Source organism: Rhinoraja longicauda, chromosome 1, assembly GCF_053455715.1.
Source record: "Rhinoraja longicauda isolate Sanriku21f chromosome 1, sRhiLon1.1, whole genome shotgun sequence".
Lineage (NCBI taxonomy): Eukaryota > Metazoa > Chordata > Chondrichthyes > Rajiformes > Arhynchobatidae > Rhinoraja > Rhinoraja longicauda.
In genome coordinates this window covers 82,420,536-82,439,451 of record NC_135953.1, presented here as the reverse complement: position 1 = coordinate 82,439,451, position 18,916 = coordinate 82,420,536, and the positions used below count along the sequence as shown (strand labels likewise).

Below are 18,916 nucleotides of genomic sequence, written 5' to 3'. Positions count from 1 at the left end.
AGTAGGAAGGACTTTAACATATTGGAAGAGCGGACAAAGAAGTGGCAAATTGAATACAGCATAATAAAGTGTAGTCATGAACTTTGGTAGAAGGAATAAAGATGCAGACTACTTTCTAAGTCAGAAGATTCAGAAATCAGAGGTGCAAAGGGACTCAGGAGTGCTGGTGCAGGATTCCCAACAGGTTAATTTGGAGGTAGAGTTGACGGGAAGGAAGGCAAATGCAATGTTAGCATTAATTTTGAGAGGGCAAGGGATGTAATGTTGAGGCTTTACCAAGCGTTGGCAAGGGCACATTTGATTCTTGATTAGTAAGGGTATCAAAGGTTATGGGGAGAAGGCAGGAGAATGGAGTTGAGATCGAAAATAGATCTGCCATGATTAAATGAGAGTAGACACGATGGGCTAAATGGCCCAATTCTGCTCCTTTGTCTTATGGCTATGGTTGACTTAGCCCCAAAATTGTGTGCAATGTCAATGAGCATTTTTGTGGGATGAGTTACGGTGTGGATCAGCATCATGCTCAACTTGCACACTTCGATGACACCTGTCAGAATCAAACTGATATTAGTTCAGATTAGTTTAGTATCAGTTAATATGCAACACCAATTCAATACCAGGGCTGCTAATTTGGAGTTTAATATTCCAAATTATTATGCATGATTGAACATGTTTAACAGAAATACTTTCTCACTCCACCCCTTATCCCCACCATGTTGTCCAACCATCTCAACCCATCATGGAGTTGGCTTCTGCCGAGACCAACATAGAATTAAGATCATGCTCAAAAATCTGCCTAAGCAGCAGCAACTCAACACCCATCCCCAATTTAAGAGGTGGGGGTATGGTTTTGAGCAAATTTTGCAACCTTTTCTGAAGCATCCAGCAAGAGCTGCAGTTAGCAATAATGCTGATATGGTGTCTGCATTGGAAACATAGTCATGGGTTAACCCTACATCACAACAATAACACTCCCATTTTCAGGACATTTGAATTTCATATGCACTTCCCAATCCCCACTACTGAACTGTGTTCAACTGTGTTCACCCAGACATTGGAGCATAATTAGGCCATTCAGCCCAATTCTGCTCTTATGTCTTTGGTAGTAAGTCTATTCTGCATTCCATCATGGCTGATCCATTTTTCCTTCTCAACCCCATTTTCCTGCCTTCTCCGTGTAACCTTTGGCGCCCTTCTGAATCAAAAGCCAATCAATCTGCGAGAACTCAGAGAATCACCTCTGCAAGAACTTGATCAATGTTTCAATACCTGATATTATTTTAATATCTGTTGATTAAATTTGCTGATTTCTAAATGAGTATTATGAATAATATTAAAGTAATTTCTCATTTACAGGATTTGGAACATGGAAATTATTGGAGCAAAAATATTGATGCCACCTATGCCACCATTGATCATACGAGGCGACTGCCTAAACCACCAGTCAATCCAAGAAACATATCCATGCAGTTTACAGAAATTCCCTTGATGAGGCATCAGCCATATACAAATTTCCATGTGACATATTGAATATGAGTGAACATAATTTGTGAAGTGTAATATCTAAAACATCCTTGGAAGTGGAACTCTTCAGTCATTTACTGTTACATTTTTAATAATGACTAAATACTTAAAGCATTCAGTATGAAACAATTCAAGCTGTGTTGAATAATTTCAGGAAAAAATATTGACATGATCTAAAGGCTAAGTGAAACACTATATTTAAACGAAGAATATTAATCTAAGAGGGGGGGGGTTGAGGGGGGATGGAATGGGTAAGTGTCGTCAGTTGGGGGAGGGTTGCCAGGCCTGCAGGAGAGGTTTGGGCGGAGAGTTGCCGGGTCCATAGGAGAAATTTGGGCCCAACATGTCCACACCCAGCTAGTTAATTTTAAAGCCTGACTTTAATTTTTCATTGAGGAAACTATCAAGCTTGGAATAACTATAAAATCCTAGCTCTAGATAAGCCAGCTCATCGTCTGCAGCACGATGGTCAGAAAATGCAGCCAAGAACTTGAAACTATTATGAAAGTTTCATGGAAGCATTATGACAGTTTATGATTTCAAAATTTGATCTGCATTACAATCTTCACCCAAGTTACAGTAAATGTTTTTTGAGATTATCTTTGTCATCAAATGATTGCAGGTGTATCTACATGATAAAGCACCATATGAGCACATACGTTTTATTATAAACCAGCTGAACATGCTCAGTAAGTCGTGTACGAGTACAAAATAGTTTGGTCACTCACTCCAAGACTATAACACATGGAACATCAAGGAATGTACAATGTACAAAAGTATACTGTGAATGGCTGCATCCCTCAGTTGCTTACTTTCAGCAAACAATTTTATTAAATAGGATTTGGTAAAAATAAAATACATTCATAGAATGAAAAACCTTTGTACTTAAAATTGCAAGATACAACAGGTAAAAGCACAACATTTTTGCATTTCTCATATACAACACAAAAGTACAGTAAAAAGACAGTATTAACCTATCAATACTGACTTGATTTCCCTTAGATTACTACAACAAATATAATTTATAATACAAAATGTACACACTAATTTTGTTGAGTTAAAGTGGCAACTTCAAGCATTCTGAGTTATCGCCTCGTTCGTTTTGGTGGCACTTCTGTTTTTTGCTTTCTTTTGCGTTCTGGACTTGCTTCTCTTTTACGTTTAATCACAGGGGATGGTTGATTTCGTGATCTGTTGAATGACAAAATTCTGTGACATACTGTAGACACTACAGGCTTAAGATCTGTATTTTTCATTTTGAAATTTATTCCCAATAAGAGCTCTTCCAACTTTAGTTCAACATTTCCTCAATGGCTTTGCATCCAAATATTTTACAGGGTACATTTTTGATTTTGCCTATTTGAAACACCTCTCATTATTAAAAAGTAGGAACAAGGAACTGAAGATGCTGGTTTACACAAAAGGACGCAAAGTGCTGGAGTAGTTGATCAGCATCTCTGGAGAACATGGATTGGTGACGTTTCAGGTCAGGACCCTTCTTCAGACTGACTGTGTTAGGGGTTGGGGGGTTAGAAAGCCGGATGAGACCAGAGGCAGGACAAATCAGACAGGTAATAGGTGAACACTGGTGAGAGGGATTTATGATTGGTAAAAGGTTGGAACAATGGCTGGAGATTACAACAGAAGGTGTGAGAAGAACAGATTGAAAAGTTGCAAATTGTGAAACCAGAGGAAGGAATGTCAGAGGAAGGGGACGGAGATAAATAGGTGCGAGTCCAGGTGTTAAAATTCCTGCTTCTAATTTACAATGAAAACATTTCAGGACCTCCCTCTGGCTTTACATTGGAGATGCAGGCCAAGTCCTGCAGGTAGAATATTTATTATTCAGCTACCATAACTCAACAACTTATGTTATATCTAGCAGCACAACTGTGCAATGTCACAGCAATTTCCAACCCAAAGTTATTGATGCCAAATGTCAGTCAAAATGAAATATAAATTTACACTGTAATTCAAGCAGACAGTACATTACCAGAAAGCCTGCCTTGGAAATATGTAAATAAGTATAAACCTCTGTTAATAGTGCAATTTGGAAATTATGTTTTGACTTAAATTTCACTCAATTTATGATAAATTTCATACTCAATAACATGCAAAATAAACTGTAATGTTATGTTTTGTGTTGCTGTGAGGTCCATCTTCAAGATAAAGAACGGAGACAGCACTTTGTGTCGGATTTTCTTTTGCTAGTATAGGGTTCTACAGGTTTTTCATTCTGCAACTGCTTGCGCTAACTAGATCACATGACTTTACTACATCATGCAATTAATTTGCATGTTACAACCCAGTTTCAATTGTAACAATATATCAGCAATACTTGTTATGAACTGTATACAAAAAAATATCACTGTACCTCAGTATATTTGACAATAAAGTACCATTGAATCATTGAGTTTGGACCTTAGAGGATTTATAGGATGATCTTACCTTGTCACCGATACTGTTGCTGAAGATTTTCCTGCCTTTGAATCTGGTGTTAGTTTCTCTTTTGCCAAAGTCGATGAACGTCGTTCTCGTTCAGGTACTGACAAATGCTCCGGATTGCTTACTTTCTTAGCTGCACGAGTAGTTGGTTTATTCTGGCTACTCGCATCATTTGTCTGGTTTCTTAAAAAGTAAATTAGAGCTATGCATTAAGCATTCACAGCAAATATTACCCCATTTAGTTAAGAATGTATAGGTGCAGTGTGGAAGTGATCTGATTGATGACATTTTTAATAAGGTGTTAAAATAATTAATGCACTTCTGCAATTCAGAGGAACTCTGAATTTAACTGATGATCATTTATGCACGATCCTGATTGTGAGCTACATACTGGTGCAAAAATAGTACAATACTTTCTCAATGAATTGCAAACATCCAAAACAAAATATAGGTACTACAGAATTAGAAGATAGTTCTGCACAGTCGAGGTTTTGTGTGCAAATTGACCTGCAGTTTTTAGCTATATGGAAGAGAAACATACTTTGCTCAAATGAGACCAGCATAAATAGATCAATTGATCAATTAATATTTTTTTACACTTGCCAATGCAATATTAGACGCAGAAAGAGTTGACCTTCTCCCAAAGGGGAGATTTCCTATAATAGGGCAAATTTAATTTTGAAAAAAGGTCTCTCTTAATTCATTGAATTACCACCCATTGGTTTGATATAATGACAATGGGCTTTTTCATGCTACATCCCAATACAGACGCTCTTTAGATGAAAATAATTCTTACAATTACACAATTAGGAATACAAGTACCAACTTTAACAGTTCAATAAATCTTAGTAAATTACAAATATGTCAGTGGAGGGAGAGATTTATTCAATCTGTCTAAACTGAAGGCAAATCTAATAACTAGATCATAAAACTACCTTGCTTTTTCTTCAACCTTTGATGTAATTTTCCCTCGAGATTGTGTTGCTTTTTCCTCTTGTACTTGAATTAATACAGCTTCAACAGGTTCATCTGCTACAGATTTCGCCTCTGATGCATTAAAAAAAATACAGCAAGAAAACATCTTAAAACAGGTGACTCAAGGTTAAATTCCTTGAAGATGTTTGTAAAGTAGAAAAGGCCCGATATTTCCTCTCCATAACCAAAAATGAAAAGCTGAGATTATAGTTTAATATACCTGATTGGAGATGTCTCCTTTTAGGAGGATTTTCTACTGGTGTGTATGGACGCTTGGGTTTCCTTTCTCTTTTAGAGGAACTTTGCTCTTCAGCACCTTTGACAGATTCCCCAGTCTATTTTGGAAGGAAAGGCTGCATTAATATTTTGCATACAATACCTTCAAAAACAAGTTATATCTGAGCATAAATGCCACTGAATTGCCATTTGGTCCTTAAACCTGCTAAGATATCTATGGAATCAATGAATTTTTATGAAAGGTTCAGTCATTACAATGCAGTAACCTGCCTGTAAATTATTCACAATTGTACAAGCAATTGATTGCACAATGCACCAATGTTTTAGATGTAAAAAGCATTACCTAAATGCATATTTAATATTAGGAAGCAATTGCCGGAAGTTTATATGACCAGTACGCACACCTAGATGTTTGATGCAGTGAATTGAGACTAATTACAATCAGCGATTAATACACTCATCAACTGGGCTAAAGTGAGGAATAACAATAGGAATAGCCATTAGTGATGAAATCATTACAAAGTTTGGGCTGGAGCCATGGCCTCCAGGATTGAAGAAAATTGCAAAGTACAAAAATACTGTAATGAATGAAAGACTGGCAGAAACCGTACAATCACAGCATAATTATTTACAAAAGAAAACAGGCTGTCATATCCTAGCATTATCAATTAAAATACAACAGTACACTCCACCTTGGTCTCAAAGTATCAGAACATCTAATGCATAAAACATGAAACAATTTAGCAATGCTGGCCCAAGACTGATTTTATTGGGTCTTGCAAGTATAGAATTTAAACCAAGTGACAATTGCATTCTTGAACATAAATTCAGACTTGTAAGATCCTAAGTCATATACTAACTTCAAGGAACAGAATAAGGCCATTTGGCCCATCAAGTTGTCTCCGCCATTCAATCATGGCCTATTTATCTTTCCCCCTCAACCCATTCTTCTGCCTTCGCCCGGTAATCCCTGACACCCTTATTAATCAAGAATCTGTCATCTCCGCCTTAAAAATATCCATTGACTTGTCCTCCACGGCCGTCTGTGGCAATGAATTCCAGATTCACCACCCTGATTAAATAAATTCCTTCTCATCTCTTTTGCTGAATCTACTAAACTCTAACTACTTGGGCAGCACAGTGGTAGAGTTGCTGCCTTACTGCGCTTGCAGCGCCAGAGACTCGGGTTCGATCTCGACCATGGGTGCTGTCTGCACGGAGTTTGTACGTTCTCCCCGTGACCGAGTGGGTTTGCTCCGAGATCTTTGGTTTCCTCCCACACTCCAATGACGTAAAGGTTTGTAGGTTAATTGGTTTGGTATCTGTCAAAATTGTCTCTATTGTGTGTGTAGGATAGTGTTAGTGTGTGGGGATTGAAATTCAGTTCAAGACCATGCAGTATCTGATCAGTCTAAAAACAGACATTTTTGGTTCTGTCATGCTAAGATAAATAAACGTCTTCATCCATGATTGTAAACTATCAGGCTGAGTTGTAAGTCAGTCAGGGGAAAAATTGGGAGTAGCCAGCATGTGATCAAGTAATGAGTGAAAATTCATTAACCACCAGTGAGTAGGCAAGGTCTCAGTGGGACAATGTGGAGCCTGCAGGAATTAATCGGAAATGGCTGTAAGATCTCATCTGCACATGTTAAACCAACAAGGCAGGTCAGACACATAAGGAAAGTGACTTTTCTATTCCTGTTTACAAATGTCGTAAATGGAAATTGTTGAAACAATGTAAAAAATAACTTCCACTCCCAATTAGATCCCACTGAGTTTTAACCTACAACAAATGGCAGTCTATGTAACCAACCAAATGTAACCTTTAACGACATTCTATTTTCTGACCTGCGATCGTAGTTTCAAAATAAGAGAGGTCATTTTTGAGAGAGACGAGGATAAATTTCACTCAGAGGATGGCACATTTTGGAAGGAAGTTCTAGAAGGTTGTGGAAGCGTGCCTTTGAATTAAATGATGACTTTCAGGACATTAATAGAATCAAAGGATGTGTGGCTAGTACAAGAAAATAAAAATCAATCACAATCTAGATGAATTATCAACAGCAAGGTCTAGTTGCCCAAACAATGATCAAGAAATTCCACTTAAATGCTAACCTCTCTGGTAGACTCAAGCAAAGATACTAGAGGAGCAAGATAGACTTAGACGAAGGGATTAAAAGTACCATTAGCAAATTTGCAGATGATACTAAGTTGGGGGGTAGTGTGAATTGTGAGGAAGATGCAAGAAGGCTGCAGGGTGACCTGGACAGGTTGTGTGAGTGGGCGGATACATGGCAGATGCAGTTTAATGTAGATAAGTGTGAGGTTATTCACTTTGGAAGTAAGAATAGAAAGGCAGATTATTATCTGAATGGTGTCAAGTTAGGAGGAGGGGGAGTTCAACGAGATCTGGGTGTCCTAGTGCATCAGTCAATGAAAGGAAGCATGCAGGTTCAGCAGGCAGTGAAGAAAGCCAATGGAATGTTGGCCTTCGTAACAAGAGGAGTTGAGTATAGGAGCAAAGAGGTCCTTCTACAGTTGTACCGGGCCCTGGTGAGACCGCACCTGGAGTACTGTGTGCAGTTTTGGTCTCCAAATTCGAGGAAGGATATTCTTGCTATGGAGGGCGTGCAGCGTAGGTTCACTAGATTAATTCCCGGAATGGCGGGACTGTCGTATGTTGAAAGGCTGGAGCGATTGGGCTTGTATACACTGGAATTTAGAAGGATGAGGGGGGATCTTATTGAAACATATAAGATAATTAGGGGATTGGACACATTAGAGGCAGATAACATGTTCCCAATGTTGGGGGAGTCCAGAACAAGGGGCCACAGTTTGAGAATAAGGGGTAGGCCATTTAGAACGGAGATGAGGAAGAACTTTTTCAGTCAGAGGGTGGTGAAGGTGTGGAATTCTCTGCCTCAGAAGGCAGTGGAGGCCAGTTCGTTGGATGCTTTCAAGAGAGAGCTGGATAGAGCTCTTAAGGATAGCGGAGTGAGGGGGTATGGGGAGAAGGCAGGAACGGGGTACTGATTGATAGTGATCAGCCATGATCGCATTGAATGGCGGTGCTGGCTCGAAGGGCTGAATGGCCTACTCCTGCACCTATTGTCTATTGTCTATTGTCTATTGACCACTCGACCCTAAAACCTTAGTATGTCATGGCACCATTTTAGTAGGCAGAAACTTGCAGAAACATTTTAAAAGAAAAACAACAAAAATCTGTGAATTGATAGATGAGATATATTCTGCATTTTTATACTATCATCACACATACTGTTCCCCCAAAACACTGATTACTGTGCGAGGCACAGCGAACGGCGGGTTTTGCCTACTAAAATGGCGGCCGTTCAGCTCCTTTGCATATTATACTTCAGTATAGGCGATTTCAACGGAGTGGTCCATCTTGTTCCTCTAGTATCTTTGGACTTGAGTATCTCAGAAAGGGATTGGTTGCAATATATCAGCAATACTTGTTATGAACTGTTGATCGGATAATCAACATAAGGTCATAAGGAATAGAAGTAGAATTAGGTCATTCGGCCCATCGAGTCTACTCCGCCATTCAATCATGGCTGATCTATCTCTCTCTCCTAACCCCATTCTCCTGCCTTCTCCCCACAACCTCTGACACCTGTACCGATCAAGAACCTATCTATCACTGCCTTAAAAATATCCACTGACTTGGCCTCCACAGCCTTCTGTGGCAAATAATTCCTATCCCGCTGAGCCATTTATTTTCCAATATGAAAATCTCAAATTACTGTTAGTTACGACAAGCAATATATCTGACTCCAAAATGTTTGCTCATTGCTGCAAATGAGAACCCCGATTTTTTTAATCGTGTTTTGCCAATACTTGTGGTGTCTATTATGGCAAAATGCAGTTGGTGTATCAAATGGAAAAGGGAAGAAATGTTGCCAATGGATTCAGCATTCGGGTGAATTGTTAATTATTAACATGGCTTCTCAACTTCAGAATAGGCCCTGGACAAAGTTTCAAAGCAAGACTTCAAAAACCACTACCATTTGTACATAGTATTTTGTTGCTTTCACAGAGGGTCAGTACCATCAGAAGCAGCTTATTTTGCACCCAGACATCTCAATAAAACCCCTAGCAGTAATTTGCCATTCAAATTGCTAAATTAGGTTACTTTGGGTGAAAACGTCTAAAGCATCTAAACAGATCGTTATAAATGCTGTCAATTTCACAATGATTAAGGAAGTCTTTGCGCTTATGACTCAACAATTCATGAAATTAATACTTACCCAACTGCTAATGGTTTCGGTGAAAACATTGTCAATGTCTTCACTGAATTCATTCATCTTTTCTTGCAAGGAGAGGTTGGGTGGCCAGGGATGTTAATAATTCTGGCCTGCTTAAACCAGGTTGAATTCAAATTAAGCAGCAAATTTGGTGAAGGGGCAATAAATTTGAATTAACTAAAAATTTGAATTTTAAATTCAAATTTAAATTTTTAAGTAGCAATAAATTTTCTTTAGATTTAAATTATGATTTGAATGGAATTGTAAAGATTTAAAATTATTTCCTCTTCCCTATGGAAGAGATTGATTAATGTAGGTTTGCCAAAATTAATGTTTTTTGAGGTGACAAAGGTGATCTGTGAGGACAATGGATGTTGCCCATATGGACGAGGCTAAGGCACTTGATGAAGTCCCTTATGATGAGCTGATCCAGAGGATTGAGATACGTTAGACCCACGGCGACTTGGTTTTTTGGATTTAGAACCAACTTATTCAAAGACAGAAGGTTGTGGTGAAAGGGTGTTGTTCTGGCGGGAGGTCTGTTTCCAGTGCAATTCTGCAGGATCTGTGCCAGGACCTCTTTTGTTTGGGACATATATAAACGTCTTGGATGTACATGTAGATAGGTTGGTTTGTAAGCTTACAGATAGCATCAAAATTGGTGGAGCTGCGGACAGTGAGGAAGACTGTCAAAGTATACAGCAGGATATAGATCAGCTGCAGAAATGGCAGATGGAGTTTAATCTGAGCATGTGTGAGATGCTGCACTTTGGGAGGTTGAATATAAGAGGAAATTATGCAGTTCATGGAAAGACCATTAAGAGCACCAATGTTCAGAGGGATCTTGGGATCCATAACTCTTTGAAAGTGGCAACACAAGTATGCTATTTGTATACATTGGATATGCAGCAAAGAATTTCCCAGTGCCTAGTCACATGTGACAATAAATGATTCCATTCCATTCAAGTAGATAAGAGTAGTAAAGAAGGCATATGGTATGCTTGCATTCACTGATCGGGTCATCGAATATAGGAGTTAGGAAGTCTTGTTACAGCTTTATAGGACTTTGGTTAGCCAATAATTGGAGTACTGTGTGCAGTTCCAGTCGCCCCAATACAAGAGGATGTGAAGGCTTTGGAGAGGGTGCAAAAGAGGTTGATTAGAATGCAGGTTGGATTAGAAGGTAATAGTTATAAGGGAAGTTTAGACAAACTTAGATTATTTTCTCAGGAACATCAGAGACTGAGGGGAGACCTGACAGAAACACATACAATTATGAGAGGTATTGATAGGGTAGGCAGAATCTTTTCCCCCCCAAGATGGAATTGTCAAAGACGAGGGGGCACAGCTTTAGGTTGAGAGGCGCAAAATTTAAAGCAGATGCACAGGGCAAATTGTTTATTTAAACATAGGGACTGTTGGATGCCTGGAATGCGATGTCAGGGGTATAGGTAGAAGCAGGTATGATAGTGGCATTCAAGAGGCTTTCAGATCAGCACATTGGACATGCAGGAAATGGGGAATGGGGGCGGAAGGAAATATGATTCACTTGCAGGCAAAAATAAGTTTAGCTTGTCATGTTCAGTATGGACTTTATGGGCTGATGGGCCTGCCCATGTGTGTGCATTTTAAAGGTTTTGAAACAATTGTGAGACTGGTTTCAAATGATAGCTGATTCAATTTATCAACAGCAAAAGCATGAATAGGTTAAATATTAGATAATGGAAACTATAAAAAGGATATGGGTAAAGACAGTGGTACAGCTCAAGTTGAAGCATTGGTGCCAGCAAAATGGTTTTTATGACCTCCTGTTATTGGAAAAAGCAGGAAACATACTAGATAGACACAGCATGGAAGAGGATATATATTTGTGCCACCCTCTATGACTGGGCCACAAAATTATGTTTATTTGCACAGACATGTATCTGTTCCAAAATGCTACTTACCACATCTTCATCTTTCAATTCACTTTTGACCCTTGTGTTGATTTCTGGCAGGACATCCTGGTGCACTGGCAATTCTATTTGAATGGGTAAAGACATTAAGAAAACTTATGATAGCGTTATTAGTTGTCATTCTTTCAACCATAAATTTACACAAAATATGGAGGGAAAAAAATTTACACAAAATATGGAGGGAAAAAAACAAAGTGCTAGAGGAACTCAGTAGGTCAGGCAGTACCTATGGAGGAAATGGACAGATGGTATTTTAGGTCGAGCTCCTTCAGACTGATGGAGTGGATGGGAAGAAAGCTGGAAGAGAGATGGGGATGAGGCAAAGCATGGCAAGTTATAGGTAGATAAAGGTGATGTGGGGGGATGATTGGCAGATGTGTGAAGATGGTGGCCTAGGGTAGAGATAAAAAGGAGAAAAAAGTCTGAGAGATAAGGAAAGAAGAGTAAAATGCAAAGCTGCACACAGGGATCTGGATAGAAGAGACAGGGGAAGAGAAAAAGAGGGGAGTGAGGTTAACCTATGATGAGCGTTTGTCAGCACGGGGCCTGTACTCGCTGGAGTTTAGAAGAATGAGGGGGGACCTCATTGAAACATATCGAATAGTGAAAGGCTTGGATGGAGTGGAGAGGATGTTTCCACTCGTGGGAGAGTCTAGGACTAGAGGTCATAGCCTCAGAATTAAAGGACGTTCTTTTAGGAAGGAGACGAGGAGAAATTTCTTTAGTCAGAGGGTGATAAATCTGTGGAATTCTTTGCCACAGAAGGCCGTAGAGGCCGTCAGTGAATATTTTTAAGTTAAGAGATAGATTCTTGATTAGTACAGGTGTCAGAGGTTACGGGGAAAAGGCAGGAGAATGGGGTTATCTCCCTCCGAGAGATTGATCAGCCATGATTGAATGGCGGAGACTTGATGGGCCGAATGGCCTAATTCTACTCCTATCACATATGATTAAAGATGCTGCTGTTCTATGGCGTAACTCTCTCATCCCAGTCACCCTGTCCCTATCCCCTCCGTATATTTCATACCACCTTGGACACCCTGCCCCTTTTGCCTCTATTCGCTCATCTCCCAATCCTTCCACCTCCTAGTTAGCCCATTTCCCCTTTATCCCCTTCTTCCCTGAGCCCCATCCATTCCACCCATACCCCATTCCTCTGGCTTTACATTTCACTCATCTTCTTTCCTTGACACCCTTTTGTCTCCTTTTTACCCCCAGCTTTTGTCACCATCTCATCTACAAATAACACCCCTCCGTCCACTTGTATCACCCATCACCTTGATCACAGGTTTTGCTCCACTCCATCTCTCTTATCCAGTTTACTTCACTCCACCCCAGTCTAAAGAGTTCCGACCTGAAACACCATCTTTCCATTCCCTCGCCAACTGCTGCGTGACCTGCTGAGTGCCTTCAGCACAACTTTTTGCGCAAGATTCCAGCATCTGCAGTCTCATGTTTCTATCTATCTGGAGGCCCACTGTAAATAAATTATTCTATGCACAGCCTTAGCCAAGTCAATAAATAAATACATTTAAAAATGTATATATATTTCAGCAACATTTAGTTGATGCAACAAAATTAAAAAAATCAGACTATCAGTCAAGGGCATCTATCATGAGCTATGGGGGAAGTTGCTGAGCTCATCCTGATCCTTTCAAAATTTGAACCCTGAAATCAGTTATGTTATGAGGTTTGTCTTCTCAGTTGTGGATGCTTCTTCCCCTCGTTTAAAAAAAAAAATGCCAACCAGGAAGTTTAAAATAATAGCAGAATGAACAAATATTCCATAGACAGCATGACTCTACCAACAACTCATTGAAAGTTTGCTTTCAAAATACTCAGAATGGAAAGACCAGTCAAGAACATCTGAAATGCAGAAACTGATTCATTCTAATTTCCCACTGCTGATAGAATATATTGAATGTTCCAAGAATGATAACAAATCTCAAATTAACCATTTTTTGAACATTAGATGGTTTAAACATTTCATGATTGAAGACTTCTTGGCTACCTTGTGACTCCACTTTTGAAGGATCGCATTTGGAGTCCATTTCTACATCTTGATACTTGTCACCCAATTCTTCTGCAATATTTTCCGAACTATGAGCCTTTTGCTTCCCAGGACTTTCCACAGATACAACAGATTCCGGTACACTAGAAGGTGCCTCATAGCTAAAAGTTTCATCGAGTGTTGGAGTAGCCGGTGAAGAAGGATCATAATGAGCAAACTGTACTTTATTAGCAATTGAATGGAGAAGCCCAGCATCATTCATTGTTGGAGTATCAGGGGTCTCACAAGGGGTATGTAAAGATCCATGTTGTTCCACATTTGGAGGAATAGTTACCTTACTTGGGCTTACGAATTGGTCATGAGCTGGTTTTTCACTTTCTTTATCTAAAAGAGATGTTTTACATTCAGTCTTTTGTACAATTTCAATCTCCTTTTCTCCCATGTTTATATCTTTCAAAGGTCCCGCTTCATTCTTTTCACCTTCAAAGGCTTTTGTTCTTTCCTCTAATTTGTCATCAGCTTTTATCAAAATTTCTAGGTCCACTAAATTTCCTGGAGTGTTGGGCAGAATTTCCTTACTATCTGATATGCTCTCTTTTGAGTTTAACTGGGAATTTTCTGAATCAGTTCTTTTTTTATCATTAGTCTGATCAGTTTGATCTTCATTTGATCCTGATAGCGTATTTTCAAATTTTTCTTTTGTATCACTTATTTCATTTTCTTCCAAATGGCACTCTTTTAATTCCAAACTTTGAATATCATTTTTTTCTTCTACTATCTCTTTACTTTTAATATTTGTTTGCAGGTGAGCTTCGGATCCTGACTGATCATTCTCCACTTTATTTTTCTCGTCTGTTTCATTACTTTTGGCAATTTCTGCCTGCTCCTCATCGTTTGCCACATTTTTAAAGTTAGTGCTCTTCTCTCTGCTTTGTTCATTTTCCATTGTTTCAGGCTTGGACATAGCAGTTGGCGACTTAATCGCTTTTTCTTCTAAAATCACATTACCTGGAAGATCTTGCACTTTATCCTTAGAACATGACCCAATAGTTTCAACACCACCCTTTTCTAATCCTTTCTCATCGCCTTGTATTTTTTCTTTGGACTTTGCTTGCATATTTTCAGAGATTTCTTTAGATTTAGTTTGAACATTTTGTAAATCATTCTTCTTTAACTTTCCTTTTTCACAGTCCTTAATGTTTTCCTTTCCTTTCTCACTGGATTTTGAGTGAGATGTTTCAGAATGTTCCATGGATTTTGAAAGAGTATTTTCATATTTGTGCTTCCTGTCCATTCCTTTTTCATTGATTTGAATATTTTCTTGCACCCTCTCTTTGTGTTTTGATCGGGAACTATCAGAATGCTCCTTAGATTTTGATCGTGAATGTTCAGAGCGTTCCCCAGACTTGGGCCGAGTACTTCCAAAATCGCATTTTCTTTCAATTTTCTTCGTGTTATCTTCCTGCAAGTCTTCTTTGGATTTTGAATGTGATTTTTCAAAATGTCTGATTTTAGAATCATGCTTCTTGTCAATTCCCTTCAAAGTGCCCTGAACAGAATCTCGCACCTTTTCTTTTACTCTTGAGTGCGAGCTTTCTGAATATTCCTTCGGTTTTGCACCAGCAGTTTCAGAACTATTCTTCTTTTCCATTCTTTTTTCACCTTGAACAGCATCTCGCACTTTCTCCCTGGATTTTGACCGAGAGGCATCAACATTATCCTTAGACTTAGGTCGAGTGTTTTCAGAATCACGCCTCTTTTCTATTTTCTCTTCATTTTGAACATCTCCCTGCAATTTTTCCCTGGTTTTTGATCTAGCAATTTCCGAATGTTCCTTCAATTTCAACCGAGCAGTTTCAGAATCATGCTTTTTTTCTATTCCTTTTTGAATATATTCATCATCTTCCTTGGACTTTGATCGAGACAATTCAATGCTTTCCTTTGTTTTGGATCGAGAGCCATCAACTCTTTCCTTATATTTTGACAAGGAGCTTTCAGATTCTCTTCTCTTTACTATTTTCTTCTCCCTTGATTTATCTTCTTGCAAATCTTCCTTGGATCTTGACCGTGAATTTTCAAAGTTCTTTTGTTTATCTTTATTTCGAGCATCCTCCTGTACAGTTTCCTTTGATTTTGACCGCGAGCTTCCAGATTCATTTTGATTCTCTTTAACTTTCTCATGATTTCTTGTGTCATCATGCAATTTCTCTCTGGATTTTGATCGGGAGTTCCCAGATTCACCTTTCCTTTCTTTTACTTTTTCATTACCTTTCATGTTCTCCTGGAAGCCTTCCTTAGATAATGATCGAGAGCGTTCAGACATGTATTTCTTGTCTTTACCTTTCTCATGGCTTTTCTCATCTACGGTATTTTCCCTAGATTTAGTTCGACCATGTTCAGATTCATTTTTCTTTTCTCTGCTTTTAGCATCTTCATGTATGCTTTCCTTGAATTTGGAGCAAGGGTTTTCAGAATCATTTTTTTTCTCTTTCCATTTTTCACTGGATTTCACATCATCTTGTGAGTTTTCTTTGAACTTTGGCCGCATGCATTCAGATTCATTTCTTTTTTCTTTGTTTTTCTCATGACCCTTTGTATCTTCCTGTGTATTCTCCTTAGACTTTGGCCAGGAGCCTTCGGCGGTATATTTTTTTTCTTTCCCTTTTTCTTCTTTTAGTTTTGAATGGTCCCTAGATTTGACATCTTGACCATGTTCTTTTATTGATAATTCTGCAGAATCTGTTGAAGAAATTAAAGCTTTGCTGTCACGCAATAGGATAACCTGATGGCAGCTGGTTATGACATTGTCCTCTAAAGCAGATTCCTGCTTTTGATCAGCGTCAATATGTATATCACGTGTCCAAGGGCTGCTTTCAGATATTACTTCCCCACTTTGCTTTACATGTTTCATCTCATCTTTGTGCTTTGACGAATCTGTAAGATTTTCCTCTAATCCAAAGTCATCAAGCTTATTTACTCCAGACATATCCAATCTGCCCACATCTGAATCATTGTTTCTTGGTTGCTTTTGACAAGACTCGTGATCATTTTTTAAATGGTTGTTTCTTTCACTGTTGGACTGGCTAAACTCCGAAAGTATCTGAACAGATCCGAGCGACTGATCTGTGGACTGCGCATTCTTGGAGTCTTTAGAAGTCCAAGAACCAAAAGCCTTTTCCTTGTTCTGAAAAAGAAACATTGAGAAGAATTTTTAATCGGTAAATAGGTTACTTTAATATTATTCTAATTTTTGAAAGTACTATATGAAACAAATGTCACGTGTATGATAATAATAATAATAATAATAATCCATTTATTTTATATAGCGCCTTATCACATGCTCAAAGCGCTTTACAAAAACAATTAACATAGAAACAAACAGACAAACTATCCTGACGGAAAAGCGGCGAATACACAATGCCAGCGTCCTCTCACGTCAGGGTCCGGCAGTAGACATTAAAAAGCACAAGACACACAGATATAATTTTTTACACAAAACAGCCATCACAGTGATTGCTCTAAGCATACCCTCACTGTGATGGAAGGCAAAGTCTTATCTCCTCCTCAATCTTCTCCCGTGGTGCCACGAGGTGATCGAGGCTCCCAACTTTTTGAAGCCCCCACCGGGCGATGGAAAGTCCCAGGGCCGAGCCGAGCCGAACAGGCCGATGAAAGTCCTGAGCCCCCACCGGGCGATGGAAAGTCCCAGGGCTGAGCCGAGCAGGCCGATGAAAGTCTTGAGCCCCCACCGGGCGATGGAAAGTGCTGCGGCCGAGCCACGCAGGGCGATGAAGGGCCTGCGGGCGGGTCGATCGTACCTCGCGCTTCGGGGCGGTCGAAGCTGCTACGGCTGGAGCTCCCAAAAGCCGGTCGCCAGCCAGGGACCTGCGAACTCCCGATGTTGCGGTCTGCAGGGCCCACGGCCGAAGCCTCCGAGATGGTAAGTCCAGGCCCTGCGACCGGAGTCTTCAAGGTCGATCCCAGCTGGAGGCCGCCGACTCCACGATGTTAGGCCGTAGCGCGAACGGAGATACGACACGGTACAGGTCGCATCTCCGTTGAGGAGGAGATTTGAAAAAAGGTTTCCCCCAACCCCCCCCCACATACACAGAATTAAAAATAAAACAAAACGTACATTTAACAACGACAATGACAAAAAAACAGAGAGACTGCCGGTGAGCCGCAGCTGCAGAACGCAGCCACGCCCCCAATATTATAATTTGGAACTTAAATTACTTGCATTAGTTAGGCACCATAACTACATGTAGGATGTGGTAGCTTGGACTAGCAAGAGCAGGACAGGGAGCAAGGAAGGTCTAATAGGCAAAGCTGCATTTATTTTAAAGCAAACCTGACAGATAACCTCAGGACATGGATAGGTACATAGATCTTCAATATTATAGCTATTGCAGAAACATGATTGAGCTACTGGTCCTGCCAGTCCCTCAATGTTCTGGTGTACTGATGCTACAGTTGTGATAGAGGTGAGAGTAAGATGGAGTTGCTTTATAGATCGGAGAGAACATCTCCAGGGACAGTCCTGTGGGATTGTCTGCATGGTTGTATGACTATGACTCATAGTAAGGGTGCAACATGAGAAATAAGGCAGTGGTGATCACTTTGATGTGATTGTACTATAAGCCCCTGAATAGTCTTCGGGAATTAGTGGACAACTATGTAGGAAGGTTGCAGATAGTAGTAATAATAAAACGTTTGGACAGGTACATGGGCAGGAGAGGTTTAGAGGGATGTAGGCCAGGCACAGGCATATCGCACTCTTTGGATGGGACATCTTGGTCAGCACAGACAAGAAGGGCCGAAGAGTTTGTTTCTGTGCTGTATGACTCATAGTAATAGGGCTCTAATAATAGTTTTAGTTTCCCTGATATTGATAGAGACTTCTATATGTTAAAGCTTATTTGGGGCTTAATTAGTTATGTGCATCCAGAAAAGTTTACTCGAGATATATTGAGAGGGAGCATAACTGGATCTCCAATGGGAAATGCAGATCAAGTGGCTGAAATGTAAGTTGGGAAACACTTTGAGACTAATGGTTATAATTCTATCAATTTTTTAATAGTTATGGAATAAAGATAGGAATGGTCTATAAGTTGAAGGCCCTGGCTTTGATGAGGAAGCTGAGTGGAGATAAAAAGATAAGATAAGGTATGATCTTTCATTTTCACCTATTCCTCTTTAGTCTCAGTGAAAATGGCAGTTAGGGCAGTGGGATGCTCCTGCTGCAGGATGTGGGAGATCATGGAAACGTCCAGTGAACCACAGAACTACAACTGTGGGAAGTGTGGGAAGAAACTGGAACCGGATGTACTGAATGAGGATCATCCGGGATACTGGGAACTTCATAGATAAGAATTTTAATGAAGTGGTTTAATGAAGTATTCATGCCCAAGGTACAGGCAGAAAATAGAATAACCACCAAGAAAAGGAGCAAGTGAAGTGAAGCAATTCCCTTTGCCCATTCCCCTTGTATAGCATGTATACTA

General features: G+C 39.6%; 1 protein-coding gene across 1 annotated transcript in view; it reads right to left on the bottom strand.

Moving 5' to 3' along the window:
- Positions 1-1,702: 1,702 nt before the first annotated feature.
- Positions 1,703-18,916, bottom strand: part of bod1l1 (biorientation of chromosomes in cell division 1-like 1) — a 45,736-nt gene continuing 28,522 nt past the window's right edge. Inside the window, exons 10-15 of the mRNA XM_078401248.1 lie at positions 13,413-16,596; positions 11,393-11,466; positions 5,165-5,279; positions 4,905-5,016; positions 3,973-4,152; positions 1,703-2,715 (exon numbers count right to left, since the gene is read on the bottom strand). Of these exons, the coding sequence (XP_078257374.1) occupies positions 2,610-2,715; positions 3,973-4,152; positions 4,905-5,016; positions 5,165-5,279; positions 11,393-11,466; positions 13,413-16,596 (3,771 nt within the window). The 3' untranslated portion in view covers positions 1,703-2,609. The remainder of the gene's footprint in view (positions 2,716-3,972; positions 4,153-4,904; positions 5,017-5,164; positions 5,280-11,392; positions 11,467-13,412; positions 16,597-18,916) is intronic.